Consider the following 26,359-nt stretch of genomic DNA (forward strand, 5'->3'; position numbering starts at 1 on the left):
GCCTTATAGCAGTTCCTCACTAGCCTGCCCCTTTTATCTCTTAATTAAATAAGAGAACAATTTTGTTTAAAAAAAACGTGCATTTAACATGCACCTCTTTTATTTCCTCGCAGGCAAATAGTGGCCCAGGAACAAACGGCTGCCAGTTTTTCATCACCTGTACAAAATGCGACTGGTTAGATGGGAAACACGTAGTGTTCGGTGAGTGCAAGTGAATTAAACTGCAACGTCCTGGTGAAAATCTTATGGGTATTGTATTTCCAGGTTTGGGGAAGTGTATACACACATCATTCTCTCCAAGACACATTAAAATGGGGACACATTAAAATTCTGGAAAAATCTGGAACTCTGAGATATCTGAATATCTGTTCTTTTGATTTTGCTTTATTTTCCATCTCAGGCAAAGTGGTGGATGGTTTGCTGATCATGAGAAAAATCGAGGTGAGCTCCTGAATTAAAATTATAAAACGACCCCTCTCCAGATTGCATTTTGTTAGTTGTAGTCTTGATGCTTCCGTTTTAAAATGCAGCTTGTCTAATAAAGCAATCATACTGTAAGATTCGACACAATCACAACAATTTGAAAGTGTTTTTGCGCAGTGCAGGTTGTGACTCGATGAGCAGCATGGTTTTGAAGTGGTAGTCATTTTCTCTGGACAGTGATGAATGACTGTGTGCTTTATTTAGATATTTACAATTATATCATGCCATAACATTGCACTTTCACTTCCTGAACAGAATATGATCTCAAACTGGCAGATTCAGTAGTATCAATTCCCTTAATTTTACACCAAGTACAAGTGTGAGTTCATGTGTACATACTGTATATTTTTACTAATCTCGTCAGCTAGATGAAAAAGTTTAGCTGTTTTACTAGTTATTCATTGCAGAGTTTGCAAACTGACCTACTCAAATACCACCTATATTATTATACTATATATCACCGAGTGGTCATTTAAACCAGTACAATACATCACCTGGCTAAGAATGTGCTCCAGGAGGAGTCTTGATAAATCCTGTTAGAATACATTCTTACCAGTTATAAATGTGAACATACCTTCCACTTCCATGGTCTTTCCTGATTTTTATTTCTTTCTACATTGTAAAACAATGCTGAATGCATCCAAAATATGCTGTTTTCTCATTTGAACAGTTATTAATTACTCTGCTACGTATTCTCTGTAAATCCCTCATAATGGTTCTATTCCGAGACCCTGTTAATTTTTTATTTTTGAGGCTTGAAAAAAAAAACTTCTTTGCAGCAGCTCAGATTAGAGCTATTATGAAGGCTTTACAGAGCATAAGTAGCCAACACATTTCATGATAGCCAGTTTCATCATGATGCCTGGTGGGTTTTGTAAATGCACTTGACAATACTGTTCTTTCAATAAAAAGTGGCTGCTGCTGTTACTTATTTACTTAATGCCATGTGGGGTGTTTTTTTTAGTTTTGAAATGTCAAGTATTGCTCTAGAATGTAAGAAAATAATATATTTGTGTCCAAACTGGTACTGTAGTAGAGGTGCTTGATAAATGAGGGGTATTTAAGTCAAACCAGGAATTGTGATGCCATTTTTTTTATGAATGAAGGCGTAAAACCAAATGAAGTTTACAGAAGGCTTTACGTACAGTACAGTGATAAGTGATAACTGCAGTAAAACATTTGAATGGCGCAAACGTTTTTAAAGAAGGCCATATGTCCATAAATTCAATTTTCAATTAAATTTTATTTGTATTGCGCTTTTAACAATTTCATTGTCTCAAAGCAGCTTTGCACAATCAAAAGAATTATTTAAGTTTGTATGGAATGCGTCAATCCTTATTCAAGGTGGCTCAGAGCCCATTGTAATCGTTCCTCTGAACAATTGGAACACCTGATCCTGTAGAAAAAAGTGATATATTTTTGAAAAATTGCGGAAGATATACATCTGTCTGTCAGAACTGTATACACAATCATTCATAAAAATCATGTGCACTTTACAGTAACTCAGTCTGTGTTTTTGCCACATCCCCCGTACAGTCCTGACCTCGCTCCAAGGCATTTCCACATGTTAGGCCCATTAAAATAGATCCTTGGAGGCCAGTGTTTCAGACAAAAGCAGGTCTTTCACACTTTGCTCCAGCATATTGAGAGAAATTTTTATGATGATGGTATTCAAGCACTAGTGAAATGCTGGGATAAGTGCATTAGTGTAGCAGGGGATTATATATATATATAATTAAAGAGTTTATTTACTCTCATAACTGTGTTTTGTCATTCTACACAATAAAAAATCCTGGATTGGCTCGAATGACCCTTACACATCAAAATACCAGGTGTATCCAGCACAGCACCAGGGGTGAACAGGACTACCATTGAGTGTGCCATTATATCGTGCAAAGAATTTTTACAATGACTTATCCTTATCTCATCTGCCTAAAAATATCAAAGTACCTCAAAAAGCCACATAATTCCTTTAAAAAAATTATTTATCAGTGTAGAAATTTGAAGGGGTTCTGTAAGATTTTTATTTACAGTGCTTTACAGCAAACCTTTTCCTTAAGTTTTTTCTGTACATGTGTACTTCTTTATGTGTCAGTTTAAAATTCTTGTCAGCATGAACAAGAACAAGTGATTGAATGTATGTGGAATCATTCATAACCAGCAGATGAACTGTTTAAATTCAAAACCAAGGTCGACAACATCATATGTCTTACATAGTTATTTATTGGCAGTGAAAACACCCCAATCAAATTCTGCTTGTTTTCTTAATATTACCTTCAATAGAAAGAATAAAATGAAATCTGTTGCAGAAATTATTCTTTATAGCTTTTACAATGTAAGTGATAAGAGGAACTAACATGTTTTGCCAGTGTTCCACAACATTAAATATCAGCCATAACATTATGACTACCTAACTAATATTAAGTAGGTCCCTTACTTTTGCCACCAAAATAGGGATGCACGGTGAAATATGACACCATTCTATGGGAACCAGCATTAACCTTTTCAGCAATTTGAGCTATCGGACTGCTTTCACACCCCATGTGCATCAGTGAGCTGCACTGGCCCGGTCATCTAGCCATCACAATTTGCCACAGTAGCTACAGTTACAATATCTCTTTACAATGGCACCTGGAAGTAGGTGGGATACATTACGCAGCAAGTGAACATTTTGACCTACTCAATGTTAGACAAGTGGTCATAAATTTATATCTGATCTTTATAACCATAAATGGATTTTCTGGTGCTAATCCATGTTGAATAATAAAAAATCAATACCTCTAAATTATTGCCTGTTAATGTGATGACTTGTTAGCAAGCTGTTTTACTGATATTTTAGAAGATGGTGGGTGTTTCTTTGTCCCTCATTTTGTTGAGAGATGATGATGTTGTTGGTCCCGGCAAGGGAAGACATGCCATATATATGTAAATGTACTGGCTATGATCAACTCTTAATGGACCTTTTTGTTTACTTTTTTCTCCAAGTATCAAGTGAGCAGCTTGATCTGAAATTTTACTTTTTCTGTTACATATAACGATGGCACTATAAATTTTAATGCCTGTAATGTCTATAGTGTATAGTTGGTTTTGGAGTTTACTATACACCGATCAGGTATGAAATTATGACCACTGACGGGTAAAGCAAATAACATTGATCACCAATACACCATTAAACTGGTGACAGGATCATGGACAGCCAAGGCTCAAACATACCTCTGTGGTCCAAAGGCCAGTCCATGTGGTCTAATCCCACAGAAAAGCCAATGCTAAGATAGAAGGGTGTCAGAACACTCAGTGCATCCCAACCTGCCATGCACAGGGTCCAGCAGGAAAAGAGTTCATGGATGTTGACCTATCCTTCAAATTCCACAGAGCTCAATCCAAGTGAGTATCCATGGAATGCGCCAGATAAACAAGTACAATACATGAGGCCCCACCCCATAACCCACGGCACCCAAAGGATCAGCCGCGAATGTCCTGGTGCCAAACACCACAATACAGCCCCAGAGATCTTGTGAGACACACCCTGAGGGGCCAGAGCCGCCCAGGCAGCACAAGAAAAACCCATACAATACGGGGCTTAATGATAAGATCAGCCTTTATGAGTCGTTTTAATGTTATTCCTGATCTGTGTACTGTATACTATGCTGTGTGCAAGTTCAGTTCTGTTGATGGGTTTTGGTCACATACTAAATCTAAGATGAAGGAAAACATTTTTTGTGCATCATAATCTTGTAAAATAATTAATTTATTTTTCTCTCTTTAACCATGTGTTGCAGAATGTGCCTACAGGACCGAACAACAAACCCAAACTACCCATAGTCGTCGCCCAGTGTGGAGAAATGTGATCTCTTTTTTTTAAACAGCTTTATTGTTTTCACATGTTTGTAGTGGTTAATTATATTCATCTTACTTCAAGAAAAACCAATTTAAGTCAAGATCTTTAGTCTTTTATTTTGAAATTATTGTGATCTCGGCATCATCACTATGCTTTACAGTACCTTTCTTACAAATTCTGTCATTAAAAACTGTGATGGCCTTCTATAAATTGCAAAAGATGGTATCACAAACATGGTTGAGACAATATACAGAAGACAGTTTTCTCCCGTTTCTCTTGAGGCATAAGAAGAATACATTCATTGTCCATGTTTTGGATCACTTTACAGTTAACTATTTACAATGCTGTCTGACTGCATTCTCTGACAAATATCCTGAATAAATTTCAGCTTTTTTTGTAAAGAAACTGTTTCATTCATTCTTTGACTTTCTCAACTAAGTAATGATGGTCATCTCATTTGATTCAGTAAATAAAATGACATTTCATCTATAAATCGTCCAAGCATCACAACTTTAGAGTGGAAACCAAACCGAGCCATTATCCTAAGATATGCCATTTAATGCCAGTTCCTGTGTAGTGAAATTTCTATTGTCTCTGCTTCTTCCCCAAATCCACATCCTAACCTATCCAAAAGCCTGCTTCTCTACCCACAATCATGGCTCAGACCCCCATCCCTTCCACACAAAAGAGCCCTTTCAGCAGAAGTGCTGGAAGAGCTCTGGTCTCGGCAGGAGGTTTCTGAGGGTCAATGTTAAAGGCCTTCTTTGTGCCGGGCTGTTAACAACAAGTTCTTCACACGTCGTCCAGCCACTCGGCTGCAGCGCCAGCACAACATTTACATGACAAAAGTGGAGGAGGTTGTGTGAGACTGTCTCACACTCGGCCATGACTTGCTCTCTTCGAGTGTTCCCGTTTAAAATGCAGTGGGCGACGTAGTTTTAAAAAGCCCTGGTCCTACACTGAAATTGTAAATTCTGTTAAATGGTTAAAAAGAGACATAATGGTTCATAGAGTGCAACGGTGCAGTGTCTGGATTTCTTGATAAACCTGTTTTAATTTTCACTTTTGTGTAATATTAGGGTCTGTTAACTAATATAATTTAAACTAAAAGCACAGCGCAATATTGTTTTATTTTAATATTTTTAAAAAAGTAAAATATGGTATCTCAAGTGCATTTGTCAGTATACCTTGAAAAGCATCCATTATCAAAAAACAGCTTAGAGGTTTGTGTGATAGCACATTATTCAATGTTGTAGCTGATATTATTATTGGTAGTACTAGTAGTACTAGTATACAGTTTTATTTGAACTTGACCAGCCAGTTAAACAGGAGTATCTGGTCTTGAGTTCCTCTCAGTGAAAGCACACAGAGCTGTATAAAGAGAACAGGCGAGTGTAAATGATATGCTGTGGTGATAACGTTTACACCAATTTATTAGATGTAAAATCAAAACCATTTTCCTTTTAAATAGATTGTTTTTTAAACTGGCTTTTCTCACGTAGGAAAACATAAAAAGTAATTAACTGATGACACAACATTTAAACTGGGCTTTCTAGCCCGCGTGTGTAAAACTGGAAAGCATTTGTGTTGATTTCTTTCCGTCTCCATTTTAACAACATGCCTTCGCTTACTTCTTTCACAACGAGCCAATCACGGGCACAATTTCACAGACATACATGACTGACATTAAAGCCCTCCAATCAGCGCGAAGAAAATGTGCAACGTAAGATAAAGACCAAAGCGTCAACCAATCCGGTGACAGCATGGGACGTTCGGCCAGGAATATCCTTCAGTATCTTTTCTCACTCCGTCCAGTTCGATCGGCAACGGGAGCGGAGAAAGGAAAGCAGAGAGCCCGAAGGCAGTAGCCCCCACCACCGCCGGCCCAGGTTACCATCTAGCACCGGGAGAGAACACACTAGAGAGCCACCGCCGGCTTTACCAACAAGAAACCACCATGAGCAGCGAGGCCGAAACACAGCAGCCGCCGCAGCCTGCCGCCGACGTGGAGAGCCCATCCAGCCCGGCAGCCGCAGCTACCGCGGGGGATAAGAAGGTCATCGGTGAGTGAGCTAGCCTCAGTGGCTGCTTTATTAAACACCGTGTGAATAATTTCGTGAACGCTCTCCGAGGCGAGCACTGTAAAGTGTTTTTCCCCAGCGTTTAGGATGTAATCCTCCTGCTAAGTCTACAGCCTTGTTACCTCAGCTGGGTATCGCTAATTACCTGAGGAGAAACACGGACAGGGGTTTTGTGTCAGAAGTTTTTCGGCACTGAACTGTGTAGCAACTACTCTTCTCTGGGGGAAAATGTAATAATGAAAAAAAAAGTTAAATAGTAAAGTTTAAGTCAACACCGTATTTGCCTAACGAAAGTAAGTTAACGCTGATTTACTTGGCTGGATCCCTGTACAGTCGAGGTGACGGTCAATTATCACGAAATAACCAACTAGCCACGCACGCGCTCTGTTGCGTTTTTGTCGCGTGTCAGTATTAGTACATCGCTTCAGGACTGAGGAGTTAGCCGACATGCTAACTAGCCAGTAGCTAAACTTAGGCCTGTGTGCGCGTGTTGTGAGCGCCGGCTGGTTATTATTATTTATTCGACACTAGAATCTAAAATCCTGCGTAAAACTATTTGCAGTTTTTGTGCAGTACCAGAATGAACTCGCTGTACGTCAGCTGGACCGGACATGGCGATGTATGTCAGTTAGCTTAGCATAGAAGCGATTTTGGCCTTGATAGTGACCCGCTGTACCCCTGTACTCAGAGCCGCTTACTGGTGGCTACTGGTCGGGTGGTTTGCATGAGAGCTATCGGTAAATTATTATAATTTATCTATTTTGTAGTAAAAAAATATTTTTTTTTAAAAATCAGGAATTTCAAGTTCAGACATGAGCTGAGATACTCTTTGTTCGCGACAGTCCGTGTATGATTAGCCTTCTGGCCTAAATGTGTGTATTAAAGTAAAGGGGCAGTTTAAAAGGACGGCTTTAACAGTGTAATGACATATAAATATTTTGATTCTTTTTTTTCTTTTTTTACTAAACTGCAGCCATATTCGTGAGACCAAACCGGTTAAGCGTCTCTTGTTTAGACGTATAACTTAGCATTCCCAAAATGTCCGCCGCTCTGTCGGGATGCGGACATTTCCATTGTCTGAGCGCACAGCATTTGGGGGCGATTTAGAGGAACTGCACCAAAACTCTATGCTCCGACCTCAAACACTTATGCGTAATCTGAAGGCACTGAATTACTTCGTGAATGTGTACCTGAGGTAAAAGTAGCTGGCTGTTTGCTTACTGGCTCGAGTCCGACCACATGGTTGAGGCTAATTGCTAGACGCACATCAGGACGAGCTAGTTAGCACCTTAGCTTACCCTCCTTTCACGCTTAGCCAATTGTGCTTCTCCTTCTAACCCGAGGGTACAGCGAGGCCCTGAGGAATTTACCCAGATTTTTAACATGTGTCTTATGATTCTGTTCAGTGTAGTAGTTTCTCATGAGGCAGTTAATATATAGTGCACCACGTGTGACTTGTGTGGCTTCCTGCTTTCAGCCCTCACCATGTCATTTCCTTGAACTAATGAATCGACGTTGATTCAGATCCAGTGGCCTTAAGTGACTCGCAATACGAGAATTGTTTATCCAGGATGTGTCGTGTTGTTTAAACTCTTCTCTGAAATCAGCAGCTCGTTTTAAACTGCACTCTCATACTGATTCATTTACAGGACAGGTTTGGAAGTTAAAGGCTGTGATATGAGCAGCTGGTTATGCAGACAGCTTTACATCAGTGTCTATAAACAGCACGACAGTTGGAGGCTGTAAATAGATTCCTCCTTAAGTTTGGAAATGGTTTAGGGCATCCTGGTTCCCTTTTTACATCCATAGCTATGCTGTCAGTAATTTAGATAAAATGCTCCTGTGTTTAATTGTAAGTGTAAGTATTACTTATTGAATGCTGCCAAGCTCATAGTTCTTATGTGTGCTGTTTGTTTATTCCACCTTTTTAGCAACAAAGGTCCTGGGGACAGTGAAGTGGTTCAATGTAAGAAATGGCTATGGTTTCATCAACAGGTAAACATTTACATTATGTTTACAGCTTTTAGTAGATGCCCTTATCCAGACCAATTTGCTTATCTAAATCCTGTTAAGTTTATATTGTATTTCTGATGTTTGCTTCTTCCCGTTGATTAACAGGAATGACACAAAAGAAGACGTCTTTGTACATCAGGTAAGCATTTCATGTGTGATGGCTTTGTTTCATACTGTTGCATGCATTGACGCAATGAGTTTTCTATTAAAACACTTGATCTAATCGCTCATTTATTTATCTTGGTTATCTCCAGACTGCGATAAAGAAGAACAACCCAAGGAAATATCTGCGCAGTGTCGGGGATGGAGAGACTGTGGAGTTTGATGTGGTTGAAGGAGAAAAGGTGAGCTTTTGCTTATCCTGTCATATTGGCTTAAAAACATAAGCAATATCACCTGAGAGAGTGCTAATATTTTACACAACCAGTGTAATAATGCACTTAATATATACAACAGTTTCACAAACATCACTTGTCAAGATTTTTGTTTGTTTAGAAAACAAGTTATTTTGCTTTGCCAACACGCATCCTTTCACAGCTGGCAAAACTAACTTTTAACAGGAATAAAATTCGTTTTGAATTATTACCGTTATCAAAACATGGAGTTAATGGGCAGTTGTGTTATTCAAGTTTTTCCTCACACCCAAGAGTTAAAAATGATTGTGAAGGAGCCACGGATTTATTTATTTATATATTAAAAATTATATATATATATATATATATATATATATATATATATATAAATTGTGTGCGGTATATATGTATGTAATATGCTTTTGTGATTGGCTTTAAAATGTGGTTTCCAGCAGTCTTGTCAGAATGACCGACCATACAGATGTGCTATCTGCCATGCAGGCGACTGGTAGTATAATTAGCAATTGTTAGACCACCAGGAGTAGTAATTATTAGAACACCAAGTTGTATAGTTACTGTCTGTCATCAATTAAATTGCTCCGTCTAAATGAACTATTACATAAAACATACATTTCTAAACTGTTCTGTAAATGTATTCCTGCAGGGTGCCGAGGCAGCCAATGTTACCGGACCAGGTGGCGTGCCTGTGCAAGGCAGCAAATATGCGGCTGACAGGAACCGATACAGACGCTATCCACGCAGGAGGGGTCCTCCACGTGACTACCAGGACAACTACCCAAGTGATGGAGAGGGAGACAAGAAGGAGGCAGGGGACAGTGCTGGTGAAGGCGATCAGCAACAGCGTAAACCCAGCTTTCCTGGCAGAAGACGCTACCCCCCATACTATGTGAGAAGACGCTATGGCCGCAGACCCCCTTATACCAACGCTCCTCCCAGGGGAGAGATGACTGAGGTACATTAAGAGAGGAATTTTTCACTTGCGTTATGAATGAAACTACATCTACTAATTTTGTGTTTGTCTAACTAGTTAAATTCGTTATGGCATGTTGTTTCTAGGGTGGGGAAGGTGAGGAGAACCAAGGTGGTCAGGACCAGGGCAATAAACCAGTGAGGCAGAACTACTACAGAGGCTACCGACCAAGGTTCAGGCCAAGGTTTGCATTTGTGGTTTGCTAGCTAGTACGAGTAACTTAACGGGGAGAATGTAATTTAAAAGGATTATGGTTCAATGTCAAGAACCTTTGATATTTACATGGCTGTGTGCACAGGGGCCCACCTCGACCCAGACCTGTACGGGAAGGGGAGGAGGATAAGGAGAACCAGGGAGAGGCTGGTCAGAATCAGGAGCCACGGCAGCGCCGCTACCGCCGCAACTTCAACTACCGCCGCAGACGGCCTCAGAGCACCAAGCCCCAGGACGGCAAGGACAGCAAGGCAGCCGATTCATCAACCGACAAATCAGCCGCTCCCGAGGCTGAACAAGGCGGGAACGAGTAGACCAACCGCCACCGGCGTCACCATCTCGCACCATCCTGCCGGGTTGGTTTTGATTTTTGTGTGTAACAACAAAGCACACAGCAGTTATTTTTGTTATTTATGGTACAATTGGATTAACATGGTTATACTATGTTTAGAGCAACTGTTTGTCAAAAAGCTGTCCAAGTTAATATAAAGTTCCCATTGGGTAACACTTTTTTTTGTTTTGGTTTTTGTATCACTGTAGTTTATGACTAGCTACTGACATTCTGGATATTTCTGTCTAATGTATATATTCTAAAATCTACATGGGCAAAATATTTCTCCCATATTACACCACTTTTTGGAAGATCAAATAAAATTTGTATATATTGCCAAAGTAGTGCAAATGTGTGCATTTACATACCGGATGGGTAAAGCAGGAACCTGAACAGGTATTAATCATGTAACTGACAAAGCATTTATAGTGGAAGAAAACACTTGCCTAGTTCCATCATGAATCTGTACATTCAAAAGCTTACAGAACATTTCACAACATCTGAGCATTGTATAGAAAAATATTGATTTGTGTGGGTCCCAAGTTCACCATTCTTATACACCTGAGTGTGTGGTTTGCACTTCTGCTGAGTGCAAACCGCTGAGACGCTTGTTATACCCAGCCCTATTGTACAAGCAATGTTGCACATGACTTTAATTCCACTTAAATTAACCTTTTTTCTTCTTCTTTTTCAGTTTTGTCAACAAGAAACATCCAAGATCTGAGCAATAAGAACCAGATTTGACCAGACGATCGTCTAAGCTTGCATTTGACCAGATTACCACCGATTGCCTGCAGAATCTATGCAGCCCTATTGTTTTTTTTCCATTATTTTTGTGACAGCTAAAAGTTTTGGGGAAACAACAGATGTTTTTCTAAATCGGTCTTATGTTTTTACACCAAATGGTTTTTAAAAAAAAGTAATTTGATATCTGGTCAGTTTGACATTTTTAAATAACTTTTTATGTATTCAAATCAATTTTAACAAAATGCAAGCTCAAAATAAAAGTCAATTGTGACATTTCTCACTCGTGGTGTGTTTGATTTCACTGTCTTGGAGGTCCATAGTTCATTTAGACTGTGAAAGTGTCAGGAAAGAGACATCTGTTTTTATGACAGCAGTGAGAGTATGTGATGGCTGATCAGACATTGGTCTCTTTGCGCAGTCGCTGCATGCGCTGTATGTTGCTCTCGATGAAAGTGGGGTTGGTGATCTGTGTAGCACAGCTGGCTGGAAACCAGCCTTTATCTCCATCTAGCATCCTCTCCCCATAGCACCAACCTGAGAAATGTGCACAGGTAATTAAAACAAGCTAGAATGCATCATCTATTTTACAACACCATGTGCATGTAATGGTGCTATCTTCCTTGAGGCTCTATGTTTACATTTCTTTTTTTTTATCACAGTGTTGTAATCTAAATTTTAGCATCAGTAGTGACCTTCTCTGTGAGAAATATTGCATTGAGATCAATGAATTTCGACAACTCGACAATAAGATCACTTAGTCATTAGCACTACCACCTATGCTTACTGAGGTTTGCTCCCACAATCATAACTGTATGTGGAAATCCTGATTGTGTTTTCTGAAAAAAAAAAGTGTTGTGAACTTACCATCCACTTCCTGCATGACGATGACTACTTCAGCTTGCTTGAGACTCAACTCATCTGGCTCTTTGGGCATATGGGCTTTGGTAGATTCATATTGAGGAAGTCCTGTAATACACACACAGTATTAAAACAAACCTATTAATTATATTTTTAAATAGTTAAAATGACTTCAGTTTCTACACTATTTTTTGTGAAAAAATGATTTTATTTCTGACTCTTAACATGGCTCAAGGACAATGGGAGAACAATGGGTTGTTGCAGAGATCCCAATGATTTGCTATTTATGCTCTGTAAAGCTTTCATAACTGCTCTAATCCAAGTTGGCGATTTTTGAAGTTGGTAACTAAATGAACTTCTCTGCAATTTTGGTCTTGCTTGCCTGGGATGGTTTACGAGAGACTGTTTCATCATGGAGCTTGATGGGTTTTGCAAATCCAAATGTGAACTCACCATCTTTGTTAGGAGAGCTTTCTCCTTGCTTAGACCAGCGTAGAGCAGTGACCCAGCGAGCTCTGTCCAGCCTGCAAAACACAGACCCGTGCATGAATCAGAAATAACTGCACCCTTAAAATTATGCATTAGCACTGTCTGACAGTGATCATGTCAGATTTTTATTTTTTTATCTCAGATACACAACATGATGCAACAAGACTAGTGAAATGGCATCAGGTTACTGATTTGATGTGTCAACAGGATAATTAATCCTAAACTAATTTGCACCTGCATGCTGCTGCAGCTTTGCATACATTTCATTTATAGGATTGGGGGGAGGAGGAGAGTGTAGATACAGTATATGTAAAAAAAAAAAAAAAATTATCTTGTTGAAACCTGACTGTACAGCTCTGAGGAAACAAAAGATCATTGCAAAATGATCAGTTTTTCACACTGCCCTGTTATAGGTATATTCTTTTTATTTTAATTAAAATATTCTTAATCAGAGCATTGAAATAAAGAAAATGACATTTCAAGCTCATTAATTTTAAACAATATCATACTAATGGTTTAGTTAAATAACATCTGTATTAGTTGGAATAACCCTCATTTGCTCTGGTGGCTTCCACCAGTTACTCAGATTCTTTTTGGAAAAATTCAAACAACTCATCTTTGTTTGATGTCTAGTGACCATCCATGTTCCTCTTGATATTTCAGAGGTTTTCAGTGGGGTCAGATATGGAGCATTGTCCTGTTGGAAAAAACTATTCTTAGATTTAAGAAACATGGAGCAAATGGAAGCAAATGTTCTTCCAGGATAACCCTGTACATGGCTTGATTCACTTTTTTCACAAAGACAAATCTGCCCGATTCCAGCCTTGCTGAAACACCCCGAGCATCACCAATCCTGCTCCACATTTCACAATTGGCGCAAGACACTGCGGATTTTAAGGCCTCTCCTGGTCTCTGTATAACCATAAGACTACCAGGTTTTCACCAAAACTGAGAACTGGACTTGGTAGAGAAGGTCATCTTACGCTAAGTCTTTACAGTACGATTCCCGTGATCTTTTTCCAAATCTCAGCCTGGCTTTTCTTTGCCGGTAATTAATGAAGGGTCTTTTCTGGCTTCACATGATCTTAGCTCCACTAGAAGCCTGTTTCGAACCCTCCTCAATGTTCACTTTAACCCTGCTTCATGTCACCTGATGTCATCCTACCGTGTGACATTCGAATGAGTTTGCGGTCATCCCTGTCAGTAGAGATTTTGTTTTCACCCTCTGCAAGTCTGTACCTTTGTTGTCCACAGTCTTTGCTGCTTGACCTTGTTCTTGTGTGCTGTTGTCTTTTAAATTTTAAGGAACCTAATGCTCACAATATGCCTGTGCCAGTAAGGCCACAATTGAACCCTTCTTTTTCTCCAAAAGGTGAAACTCTTTTGGCATAGGGAAGGGTCCTTCATAAAGTTCAAATTACCATTGAGGTAGTACTAGCATTGTTTATTTTTGCTCTGTGACCAGCTGGCTAAAATAAAGTGATGATCACAGAAGTCGATTTTATATCTTGTTAAAAAGGATTTGTCTTAGGTGATCCTGTAATTAGTACCTAAAAGCAGAATGATGTATGCTCGTGTCGAAATTCAATAGACGTTGGAATGGAATGGTTGCCATACTTGTAGAGATGCTGATTAAAAAAACAAAATGCAGGGTTCCACCTCCCCTCATTTTTGCCCAGAATAAGTTGTTCGCACATGCTCTCACTCACACACAGTGGTTCACCTTCACCAGCAGATGGCCTTGCAGACATGTATCGAGTCTTACTTGTTTTCAGCCACCAGAGCCATGTGCTCGCAGCGCCCCTCACTGTTGGGTTTCATCCCCAGCCTCAGGTAGGGCCTGTCAGCCTGCGCCTCTTCAGCTTCCACGTTCTCTAGAGTGGCGTAGTCAAACACCACGTAGCTTTCTTCACTGCACACACATTAGACCCATCACTGACATATACTGTACCAACAATGACGTATACAAACCCCATACAAAACTCATGTAAGAGTACTGCAATTCACATTGACCTACTTTTATTTGCACAGCAAAGTCTGTCCTTTAATTTATTGCAATGTAGGCAGACAACACTGGATGAATAATTAAATGATTCAGTTTATTTAAGCTAAATAACCATGATAATCATTTTATTCATGATAGTACATGACCACCCTGATAAGAGCATGGACTGGATTGCTGGAGTTTGACTGATGACTGAGAGTTGTGTAGGAATGTAAGCCATGCTCTGCAAAACCAAGTGTCCTTTACCCTACTGTGAGCTTTGTCTGTCTTTATAGACATCTCCAGCTTGTAACTTCCTGTAATTTACACAAATAATGGACAGCCTGAGGCAGAAACAGGGACAGACACAGCCCAGACACAGACAGTCTGACTCTCTCTTTCTACCTGCCCGACTGCCTCTGTTTCTGCCAAACACCACTCTCTCTACTCGTGTATTTCAGATCTCACCACTGTCTCTTCGTCCTTTTCTGCCCGAGAACGTCTTTCTAGCCGTCCCCTTCGCCCTCATTTCATTTGTCTGTCTTTTCCCACATCTACTTTTTCTATCCGTATTTCTGTCACCATTTTTGCCTCACTCAAAAAATGGCTGCTGCCTTCCTGCCATAACTGATATGGCAGTTAAAAAAAAACATGCTAAATGTTGAATCAGTAAAGTGCATTTGTGTTCATTACTAGGTGTTCTTACAATTTATCTTTAAAGCGGAAAAGAAACCTTGACCATATCATTTACCCGAACTATCCTTCAAGCTTAAAAGGAGTTCTGCGATAAAGATTTATATGTCTGTACTGTGTACCCACTCGAGATATTTTAAAAGGTGCAGGGGAGCTAGCTGCTTCACTACAAATGTCTCTCCAACACAATAAATAAATAAATATTTGTTAAGGAAGAAATCCTTAATTCTTAAAAAATGCACTGTAATCAGTGTTTATGAATGGATAGCTGTATATAATTTGGGGGTGGTGTAGGGTAGTAAAAAATGGGTAGACCTGCCTTTTTTTCCTGGTGACAATGAGCACATCGTTGAACAGGAAGAGATAATAGCTCTTATGGCTGAAGGCCTTCTTTAAGATCCCGAGCTCCTCCGTGTACACGGCTAGCTCACCTCTCTTAAGCAGCCAGCGAGAGGATGAGATTAATGGGAATGGCTAAAGCAAAAGAACAGGAACCAGCAAGTCTTGTGAGATCATTGTTCGTGGCTACATCACAATCAATGTTTGTAATTATAGCCATGTTCTCAATTACTAATACACTTGCTCTTAATGATTTTTAAATCTTCAGATAAATTCGAGTCACTATGCTGTAGTACTTTGTTAGTATCTGGTTTTGTGACCATAACTTTCACAAATAAATATGAAAGGAATGTGATTTAAAATTGTTTAGATATGGCTAAAGTGTACAAGCAGAGACCTTAATCTTTCCAAAATCCATTTGTTTCTGGATGGTGTACATCTGCTCGGTGCGCTCCATCCTCCTGGCGCCATCGTTACAGCTCTTTACCAGCTGAGAAGGAAACAAGCAATCAAATTACTCTAAAACACACTTTGCATTGATTTTATCAGTGACTTTAATCAGTTTTGGCTTGCATTTACAGACCTATTTTAAACACTTTTAACTCTGTGTGTGTGTGTGTGTGTGTGAAAACGCTGTGAAAGTAAGAATGCGTTCAAAAATAAAAGTGTTATTAGTTTACGCTTATCAGTTAACAAAATTGAAAGTAAATGAAGAGAAATCATTATTTGGTGTTACTGCCCTTTGCCTACAAAACCAGAATTGGCATCAATTCTTTCATCCCAGTTCCTATAATTTTGTGGATAAGGTTAAGTTGCTTAGCCTTCTTTCCATGTCGGAGGAATGGCTTTTGGGCTGCAATGCTTCCATGAAGACCACTAGATGGGCGTACCTAGGTCACAATGGTTTCTGCCAGTTCGTTTGCTGATGGCACTGCTGGTCATCTTCCCATGTCAAAGAAAATAAGCATGATGTGTCCTTCATCTGCAGCATTTAGTTTCTTTGGCTGACCACTCCATCTACGGCCCTTTTTTTTTTCTTCTTAATTTCTGATGTTGTGCAAGCATATAATTGATGCGGGTTTGAAGCCAATGGATAGTCACACCACATATTGATTTAATTTAGATTTTTCTCCTGTTTGCTTATTTTGCAAATTGATTAAAACAAACAAATATATATAATTTTTAAAGCATTTTTACTTTACACCCGTCTAAAATTTTTGCACAGTATGGTGCATGCACGCACAAATGCAAGTTTGAACACATCTTCTAATTCACTATTTGGTTTAGTGATTTATTTTTTTAAAAATTAGAAAACATCATGGAATTAGAAAGTGTCCAAACTTTTGACTGGTAGTGTCTATAGAATTGAGCCGTCAGTCTGACCATTAATTCACACATCATTAGTCTAATCGCAAATACAAGCTCAAAACAGTTTGTCACACCTTACTGATCGCCTTTAGCGCCCATCTTGCCGAATAGTACTCAGTTGTTTGCTTGGTTGTCTTCTGACAGATGGTCTGGATAAGTATATAGAGAAAGAAGAAACTTCAGTCCTATTACAGACTAATAGTACAGTTTCTCTGTGCAGGTACAGTAAATTCTAATAAAAGAGAAAATGTATGTGTTCCTCACATCCATCAACAGGGGCAGACGGGTAACTCTCTGCATGGGCAGAATGAGAAAGGAGATCATGGGTAATCCTCCACATTCAGGACTGCTCTCGATTTGTTTAAGCACCTCCTTGAACACAGTATTAGATGCACTGAAAGACACAAACACAGGTCTCTTATGGGCAGACACTCTTAAATTACAATCGTTTCTCCTTTACCTGTAAATTTTAGTGTTATTTTCATTATTTGTTAAACTGGTCAAATTTTTAAGCCTTAGGCAATTTCTGAGCTTTATCACCATGCCTCTTATGAAGTGATACTAGAGCAAGTAGATAAGAGCAAAGTGAATAAGGAATTAGCAATAAAGCTGTAAACATTTTTGGATTGGGTAGCAGCAATTTATAGTTTTGGGGAGGTGGAGGTAAACATGAGAACTGAAAATAAAATAAAAATGTGATTTGGCCAAAAGGCAAGCATCTAAGAATAATCTCACTGTGTTGAATATCTTTCTTTTATATATTATAAACGTATAAGAAGTTTTTTTTTTTTTTTTGTGAAAACAATGGGCATCTGCATAACCTCCACCACTGCCAAGATGTCATGTCAATGACAAGTCTTTTAAACCTAATGATATAATTTAAAATTTTGAATGTTAAAATGTTCACGGATAATAAAACCAAATCCAAAATCCTGCCAAACGTCTTAATCATTTTAAAGGTTGCTACTCGTTCTGTTTCCATGTGCATCCTTACAGTAGTTTCTGCAGTGTCCTCTGCTGAAAGGTCTCGTTGGAGCAATATACAATGTATGGCTCAAAGTAATTTGTGGCATGGTCCTGGACTATGTCGCTGATGTCCTTAATGACAGGATTCATTTGATGACGCCTTTCAAGATCTTCAAAAAATCTGCAGGAAAAAAATTATATTAACAGACCATAGCAATAAAATCTTATAAAATAAAAAGCCATGTGTTTTATTTGAATTCTTTTGCAACAACTTATTAAAACATTTTTAGAGAATTCTGCTTTGTGAGGTACTTTACTGTAATCTTGCACTGTATGTACAGTGTCTTTTCTCAAGGTATGCCTTTCTATTTTTCCCGCGCATATCACAACTCTCAGGCTGAAAATAAAACAACTTGAAAAGAGTCCCTCCCATGTCCCTATATAGCCTGTTCTGAATAACCTTGCTTTGTTCTTAAAGGCATACTTAACCAGCTGAGCATAACTTAAGCTGAACACATTTCAAATTGTTCCACCTAACTGCAAGACAGCAGTGCAGTATTTTTGGTGTGCTAATAAAAAATCTGTCAATTTTCTCAGGCAAGGGCAAAAAGAAATGTGCAAAAAGACATTTTCGGAAACTTGATCCCTACAGTGGTGCAGCGGAAAAACCAGTTTTACAAACATGTCTCGACAAATCATTTCTTCAGAAGAACCTTACAGATGTCATAATAATATCTGTTGGAAGGCAAGCTAGAAACACTGGAAAGCTTTAAAGAAAACAGTTTTACCCACTGCATCATGATATCATTCCGTTTGCTTTTCCTCTCCAGTTTTCCCATCTGTTTGCTGTCATGCAATTTTTTTGACATGTGGCTGATTTCTGAATAAATATATATATATATATATATATATATATATATATATATATAGTTAAACTACAGCAAGCCTTTAAATTAAAGCACACACAATCACTTCTAAAGCAATTAAAATGCAAGTACAGTGGAACCTTGGATTACGAGCATAATTCATTTCAGAAGCGGGCTCGTATTCCAAAACACAAATTGAATTTTCCCATAAGAAATAATGGAAACTCAAATTATTCATTCCACAGCCCCAAAAAAATACATAAATAAAAATAATTAACACAAAATATTAAGTAAAAATAAAACAAATTAACCTACACTTTACCTTTAAAAAAAAAAAGTTAAAATAAATCCTGACTGATAGTTTTGTTTGTGCACACAGGCGCAGTGTACGTGTGTAAGTGTCTGTGAATCTAAAGAAAGCTCCCCTCCTACCCCTTCTTGTCTTACACAGGTAACCTTCCTCCACTCTTTTTACACACATACGCACACACAACGGAAACACTGTTTTATCGGAAAAATAATCAGGAAAATGTCTCTAATGACACTTGATTGAGCGACACACTAACGGAATCACTGCTGTAAAGTAAAAATAAAACAAACTAACCTGCACTTTACCTTTAAAAATCATGACAAAGCAGTGTTTCTGTGTAGAGCAGAGAGATAGAGTGTGTGTGTGTGTGTGTCTGTAAAGGCGAAAGTAGTAGGGGTCTGCGTGTATGTGGGGCATGGTGTCCAATGACACGTGCGCACACAGACACAGAGCAGGCTGAGCCTTGAGCAGAGAAAGAAAATGGATCTTTAACCTCTCTAATGACACCTGCTTTTGCCTTACACATTATGAGCAGCAGTTAGAAAAGATGAGGTGGTGAGAATAAGCCAAGGTCAACGTGAAAGGGGAAGAAAAAAAAAAAAAAAAAAAAAAAAACTCAGTGGGTGTAAATGCCATATAGATCAGAAAGATCAGGAAAAAATAGTAAGAAAATGTTTCAACCTGATGCCTTGGTAACTCAAGTAACCATGTTTTTACAAAAAAACACAGAAAATCAAGAACCTGATGGTGCAGCGAACACACGCTCACCTGTCCATTCTGTGAAAATCTCACAGCAGAAGCGGTTCTTGGAATTCTCAAACCAGCCCATCTGCTCCAACAATTATGGCACACTCAAAGTCACTGAAATCACACTGTCCCTCATGCTGATGTCCCTCATGCTCCTGACCTCTATCTGTGTGTATACTGTGTATGAGGCAAAAATTATGGATGATACTGGCCCTGAGAATGTATAAAAATGCATCTCAAATAGTGTCTTTGAAAAAACCTATTTGGTGAAGTGTGGAAGTTGTGGAGTTGTATTTTCAATGTTGTACCGCTTGCTGATGCTGTGTACTGTCGCAATATTGGAGAAAAGATGGTGGTGTTCGGTTGTGGTCAAAGTCTTCCTCAAAGCCTCGCTGCTTTTGAAATGTCGTACCAGGATGCCCAGACTGTGCAGATACGAGTACTCGGATGTCATAATCTCAAAAATGGCCTAGATAAATACAGAGACAGATGCAGGTTGGAAAGACTGAGATAAACATGCGGACAGCTGCATGCAAGCTCGACAGTTAGGTTGACAATACCATTGTAGAAGGATGTCTTTTTTTTTTTTTTTTTTAACACTGCCCATCTTTTTCTATAGTCTATTGGCTGTATGAGTAATCCTCTGAATTCAAGCATTTAGATACATCTAAAACAAATTTTAAGTCTGGATCTTAATTCTGGAATATTTAAACATAATCTTTTACATGTCTTTTAAACTTTGACTATATTATCTTTAATGGAGTTAAAGGTTACCCTCACTATTAAACATATTACTATTACATTATATCCATAGAAATTATTGAAAGTTTGAATGCATAAAGCACAGTCAAAATCAAGCGTTATTTTACATGTATCCCATGAATAGAATCTCTTTAAAATGCTCAGTCAAAAGAAAACCACGTGTACAAAATATATAAAAACGCTACAAGCACCTGACTTCATACTTAACACGTACTTCGTACATAACGTTGTGTCACGAATAGGATAACAGGGTGTGGCTGTGCTGTGTGTGTGTACAAGGTGGACCTTGATATGTACACAGCAGTGAGGCTTCACTCAGAAACCAGACATTTAAATGCCACAAGCCAAGCCAACATTTTAGCCTTATCACATGTAAAAGTCCCTGCTATTTAGTCAGGTCAATAAAACTGTTTCGTTAGTACTGACAATATTAATGTACTAATATCAACAGCCAATATGCTATCAAAAAACTGAAACAAAAACCTTTTTATTAAGTCTATTTGATTGTTAGTTTGTTTTTAAACAGAATTAAAACTGTTTGTACCTTTTTATTTTTAAACTTTCATTTTCAATGAAGGGCGCCGCTAGCTACATGCCTATTATGACCTCATGCGTTTAAATGCTTTCTATTCAAGGATAGAAAATGGCTACTACCAGCTTATTGTGCATTCTATTATGCCTTGAAAAGCAAAACAGAAAGCTGCTGCTGGAATGAAGTCATAAGTGACACTGTGGCACAAACCTGATAGTCCCAACTTCTGTCAGTTATTCTGCATTACAAAATGCCTGCTTGGCTTTCCTGACCTCTATCCCAATAAATCAACGGCAGGATGCCTTTGATCATAAGCTCAAGAAACAATATCATGACCAGCATACTGGTACAGAACCAACAAGATGCTCTGTACTAGTATGCTCCACTGCAGGAATGGGAAAACATTTCGCAGAAGACCACAGGCTTCATGTAATAGATCCATCAAACAGTAGTATAAATAGCTTAGAAACAACTGGGACTTTGAAACATTCTAAAATACAAGACACAAAATTTTTCCCTGTGAATTTCAACAATACATTTTTTCTACATCTTTTACCTCTTGCCGCTTGCGCTCCTCAGGTGTAATAGACTCTAGAATGCCCATCTCCTTAACCTGTTAATTTCACATTTGAAAAAATGAATTAATAAAAACCATGGAATTACGAAGTACAAATTGCCAGATAGTTTCTGTGATTACTTTTATTTTTTTAGTTATTGCTCCAAAGTAAAAATAGCTTCAGCCACATACGGAGGTTTGAGAATGTTTGCAGAATTATCCTAAAGGTTATAACAGCTAAAAACATAAGTGTCTTTAGAGTCATAACACAAGTCCAGGCTCTTCCAGACCATACCAAATGCAACTGATCTAATCTCAATCACATGCATGTTTTAAGCTGACAATCATCAACCACCTACAGTAAGCCACAGATCTATGACGCCTGTCATCATGCTGTCCATCATGCTCTGGTCCCTTCTTTACCTGGGGAAGCTGGCTCCAGGTCATGTATGCTGCCTTGTAGTTTTTTACAACAATGCCCTGGTCCTCCTCTGGCATCTGGCTGAAATCATCATCATCAGGTCCCAGGCTGTTTGACTGGAGACCTCTTTCCTTGATCTCCTGGTATAACCGTGGATCTGTGGCAAGACAACAGTAATCGTGGATCCACGTGAATCACCACTTGCTTATAACTAATATTAATACTAAAGGGCAAAAAATAGATTATATATAAAAAAAAGTTTAGCTTGTGGCTTAAAAATCAGACACAATGATCTAAAAAAATCAGACACAATGAACATCCCGCTTTTGAATGAACTGCAATGTCAAAATCACAACCATTCCTGCACTGTTTAGTCTCATACCATCCTTAAAGGATCCACCAATCTTCTGGTTCCTTTTTCTACCCAAGGTTCTCTGAGAAAGAGAGAGAAAACAGAAATGAGGTGAAACATGACCTTATCCCTGTGGAATGTAATGAGCTGCTTGGTGTGACAACTGCTCATGGGAGATTTCAATAACATCTGGCACAGGTTTGCATGGCCAGTCATTAAATCCCATTTAAAATATGGATGGATGCACAACAAATACATACTGAACATGATTTATTTTAATTTAGCAGTCCAGCTGCTGTGACACAATCAAGCATTCCTCGCTCTCACAAAGTCAATCATTGACTCAGCACCATAAATTTTCCATGACAAACTGATTATTCTCATGTGTTTTAAGTCACTCTATTGGATCATTGCTCAGTGAATCACTGTTTTATTCTGCAACATGACTGGAATCAGTTTTGTGTGGCTATTTTTATGAGTAGTGTGTAAACTGCTAAAAACTAAGATAAACAGGACAGTTATTTGTTTACTTAAAACATTGTTTTCGATAAAATTGAAACCAAAATGCTAATTTAGCTCAAGAGGAAAACAAATAAGTTTAAACCATCAGTTTTATTAGCTATCAGTTGTAAAAGAGTGAATCCCCCCTACATTTACGCAGAGAAAGTTCAGCCAGAGACTGGTGCAACACACACACACTTGCACTAAAATCTGGGGCTTTGAGAATATGCAAATGAAAGGCATCACGTCCTCATAACACAGGCAACTCACCTTTAAGCACTAAAATAAATGAAATAAACATCTAATAGTTTCTTGACCTAAGACATGTTTATATGCAAGATGCTATCTCCTGAAAAGACTTCTAACTAAAGAAAAAAAGCAATGTGCATTTATAAGGAATAAAAAGTAAAGGCACATTTTTGCCGTCCAGTAGTATTAAGAGTTATTACAGACCAAAATATAAAGTATATTGTAAAGTTGAGCTAAAAATTACACAGTGGTAAGATAAGATGAGAAATCTTTAGTAATCTTAAGCGAAATTGCAGTACTGCTCCTCACTCGAACTGACTTGAGGTAAAAAAAAAATCAACAGTAACTCAGACACACCTCCATTTTAGTCACATGCATGTGTCTCTTCTGAATAGCGCCCAGTCATATGCAACTGTGGTATAAAATCTTCACAACACACACGCACAAAACTAAACTCGCCATTAGATGTTCAAAAACATTATAAGAAAACCAGGTTATAGCTTTTTACATGAAAAAAAGTCATAACTAGACTCACTTTGCGTCCTGGGCTGGGAATTACTGGGCTAGGTGATTTCTCCTTCTCCTTTTCCTTCTCCTCACTAACAGGCTGGAGCAGGTCCTGTTTCCAGACCACTTCTGCATCGAGACTGGTGACGGCAGCTCGGTACGACTTGTTCCTGCGGTTCCTGCGCAAGCCACCATCATCACTATCATAGTCATCCCAGGACACTTCAGGATCATGAGAGAAACGCTGGATGTTCTTTTGGACCTCACGTGCCACCGGCAGCGTGACCACCGTGGTGTGGTGGCGGTTCTTTGGTCGACTGGTGACGGCCAGGTTTTTGGGGATGAGCTGCTGGGTTCCCAGCTTCCGAGCAGCTTCACTCTGAGTGCTGAGGATTACAGGAGTCCGTGAAGGTTGCTCTGGTACAGTGAGGTCTCTGCTTGAGGGTGAACTATCAGCCTGGCTCTCCAGATGAAGCTGGGAGGAAAGCATGTTGTCCAGAAGGAGAGGCGACTTGTCTCCCTTGGACGTCTGGGACTGTCGTTGTGACATGGTGGACCTGTTTTACTTTGGAAGGAAAGTGCTGAAAAGTTTCTGTTGCAATGGTTTCATCTGCTCGGGGCTGTCAGCAGGCCACTGTCTTAACCTGCATGTCGGAACAGAGAAGGGTGGGGTGGGATTGGATTGATGGTGGGCAACAAGACTTCTAAGTCAAAATGCAATCAAACCTGTTTTGAAGCCGGTTCTGACTGTTGTTTAATGAGTTGCATTGTTCAAATAATCTTAATCTAGCTTGACAATACATGCAGATAAAAATATAATAGAAAACAGAGCAGGCACTCCATCCTTCGGGAGCATGTGCAGCTCCTGGAATCTGGGGCCATGTTTTCATGCGGTTTTCACAATATCTAACAGTTAACAAGTTGGATAAGTTAAAGAATAAGTAATTCAGGAACAGGTCTTAAACAGGTTTGATGGAGTTCTAAAATTTGGAGGTAAAAACTGAATTTAAACACCACAACTGGGGTTAAACTAGCACTAAACGCAAGATTTATTTACAATTAGTGTACATATCAACAACCCTGAGTGAAAGAATAATAAGGGAGCTTGAATTAAGTGTGCATAAGCATAAAAAATCTAACTGATCACAATAATGCACATGGACCATACTGTTATCCTGGTTACTTTCAAACAGCATTAAGTGCCACTAAGTCTATACTAGTACTAAGCCTCCTAGTTTAGACAGATTGAAAAAAACAAACAAACAAGCAAACAAGCAAACAAACAAACAAACAAACAAACACGAACATTCTTCCATAAAGTAGAAATATCTGTATACGTTTACAAATTTCCTGACAAAAATAAAATGGTAGGTGACAGACAGTTGAAGGACAGCACTGTGAAACTTTTTGTTTTGTTTAGTCTTTTTTTCACTTGTAGCCTAAATGTTGCGACATTAGCGTCAAACTTTTCCTCAGGTGTGTTTATACACAGACTCGCTTCAGCACAAACAACAAAATAACCTCACAAATGTCTTCAGAAACTTCCCAAGAGCAAATATCCTCAATTATTTTGACTTTTTAGCCACAAGTTAATAACAATAAAATAAAACAACTATGATAAAAGTTTACCTTTAACACTGAAAGACATTCAACCGACGAGCAAACTCAGGGTTTCCCGGATGTACGAACACAGGTGTGAAGGCCACGCCCACAACCCCGCGCGTGAGTACGTTCACGTTACTCAAAAGCTTCATCATAAACATGTTCCTAAACAAACTGACTTTACACAACTGTATCTGCCTTAAATGATTCGTTCTCCAACCCTGCGATATCCTGTTGCTTTCTTTGCTCCACGGAATCGGAAGGTCATTAGTATAATTATTACCACAGTGCCGAAAGACCAACAACAACTTTAAGGCTGTTCATTGTCGAGAAGCTTGCATAGTGCCATCTGGTGGTTTTATTTATCTATTACCTTTCTGTAATTTTTTAAGTCTAGGTGTGCTTAAAGGTGGTTATATTCCAGTCTGAAAACTTATAAATAAGAACAATAAACTTTGGTGTATACATTTTCTTATAACCCTATGGCTGTGTATTCACTTTTGCACACACACACACACACATTCTGTCATCAGAAGTGAAACTTTAACCTCTGAAGGCTGTTTTCAGGGTCTGATTGAGGTAGATCAGGACTATAGGAGGATGTTTAAGCACCTAAGCACAAAAAAAAGTTTTTAGAGTGTCGACAGTGTGGGTAGGAACAGATGTGCATCAGTGCGGATGTGCAATGCCATCTTGCTTGGATAGCTGTCCTCTATGTTTAATCCAAAATTTAGGCTTCAGCTCTTTGATAAGCATCTCACTGTAACAAATACTGTTAATTGTTTATTTTTTTACTGTTAATGTTCCATTACCGGCTATTGAGAACACCTGTAAAAACTTTAAGCATCAATTTTCCAGCTGATGGTTGACTTTTAAACTTTTTCCTGAGTATGAGTTGATTGAGGATGTTTCCCTTCCCTACGCCCCTATTTACTCTCAGGCTTGTAGTGATAAATCCATGTCTTGTCATCAGTAATAATTCTCTTTAAAAAAAACTAGAAAAAATCTCTAGAGTTTATCTCTGATCATATATTAATTGTCAATAACCAGGTTATCCTTGTCTTGGGTGTGACACCGGGTGTGAAGTGAGAATACACCTAGATATGGGATGGCAATCCATCACAGGACTCCATGGACAGACAAAAATGCAGTCAGAGTGTTGTACAGAAAATCCATGCAGAGTGGCTAGAACTTTGGCGCTATGACT

The 26,359-nt window shown here is 38.8% G+C and overlaps 3 protein-coding genes across 5 annotated transcripts in view; 2 read left to right on the plus strand and 1 right to left on the minus strand.

Moving 5' to 3' along the window:
- The window catches only part of ppih (peptidylprolyl isomerase H (cyclophilin H)), a 37,075-nt gene extending 32,331 nt beyond the window's left edge, over positions 1-4,744 (plus strand). The window contains exons 7-9 of the mRNA XM_053504418.1: positions 114-201; positions 401-441; positions 4,263-4,744. Coding sequence (XP_053360393.1) covers positions 114-201; positions 401-441; positions 4,263-4,331 — 198 coding nt within the window. The 3' untranslated portion in view covers positions 4,332-4,744. The remainder of the gene's footprint in view (positions 1-113; positions 202-400; positions 442-4,262) is intronic.
- Positions 4,745-6,125: 1,381 nt separating this feature from the next.
- Positions 6,126-11,326, plus strand: ybx1 (Y box binding protein 1). Of its 2 annotated transcripts, none has more exons than XM_053503834.1 (8): positions 6,126-6,384; positions 8,334-8,397; positions 8,521-8,554; positions 8,670-8,759; positions 9,433-9,741; positions 9,846-9,943; positions 10,058-10,328; positions 10,998-11,326. In XM_053503834.1, exons 1-7 carry the CDS (start codon positions 6,279-6,281, stop codon positions 10,284-10,286), a joined length of 930 nt encoding a protein of 309 aa, XP_053359809.1. In that variant the 5' UTR covers positions 6,126-6,278; the 3' UTR covers positions 10,287-10,328; positions 10,998-11,326. The 2 variants fall into 2 exon arrangements, with proteins under 2 accessions (XP_053359809.1, XP_053359808.1); XM_053503833.1 differs by having other exon boundaries at positions 6,138-6,384; positions 9,846-9,931.
- arhgef16 (Rho guanine nucleotide exchange factor (GEF) 16) lies at positions 11,243-25,393 on the minus strand. 2 transcript variants are annotated; one of them, XM_053503832.1, is made up of 15 exons: positions 25,180-25,389; positions 23,579-24,194; positions 22,324-22,375; positions 21,944-22,098; positions 21,521-21,577; positions 19,979-20,139; positions 17,776-17,928; positions 17,046-17,175; positions 16,856-16,930; positions 15,811-15,903; positions 15,394-15,548; positions 14,163-14,309; positions 12,362-12,432; positions 11,915-12,016; positions 11,243-11,584 (listed from the first exon to the last, which is right to left on the minus strand). In XM_053503832.1, exons 2-15 carry the CDS (start codon positions 24,098-24,100, stop codon positions 11,445-11,447), a joined length of 2,013 nt encoding a protein of 670 aa, XP_053359807.1. In that variant the 5' UTR covers positions 24,101-24,194; positions 25,180-25,389; the 3' UTR covers positions 11,243-11,444. The 2 variants fall into 2 exon arrangements, 1 of the variants encoding a protein (XP_053359807.1); XR_008361107.1 differs by lacking the exon at positions 11,243-11,584 and having other exon boundaries at positions 11,927-12,016; positions 12,362-13,094; positions 25,180-25,393.
- Positions 25,394-26,359: the final 966 nt, after the last annotated feature.

Source organism: Clarias gariepinus, chromosome 9, assembly GCF_024256425.1.
Source record: "Clarias gariepinus isolate MV-2021 ecotype Netherlands chromosome 9, CGAR_prim_01v2, whole genome shotgun sequence".
NCBI lineage: Eukaryota > Metazoa > Chordata > Actinopteri > Siluriformes > Clariidae > Clarias > Clarias gariepinus.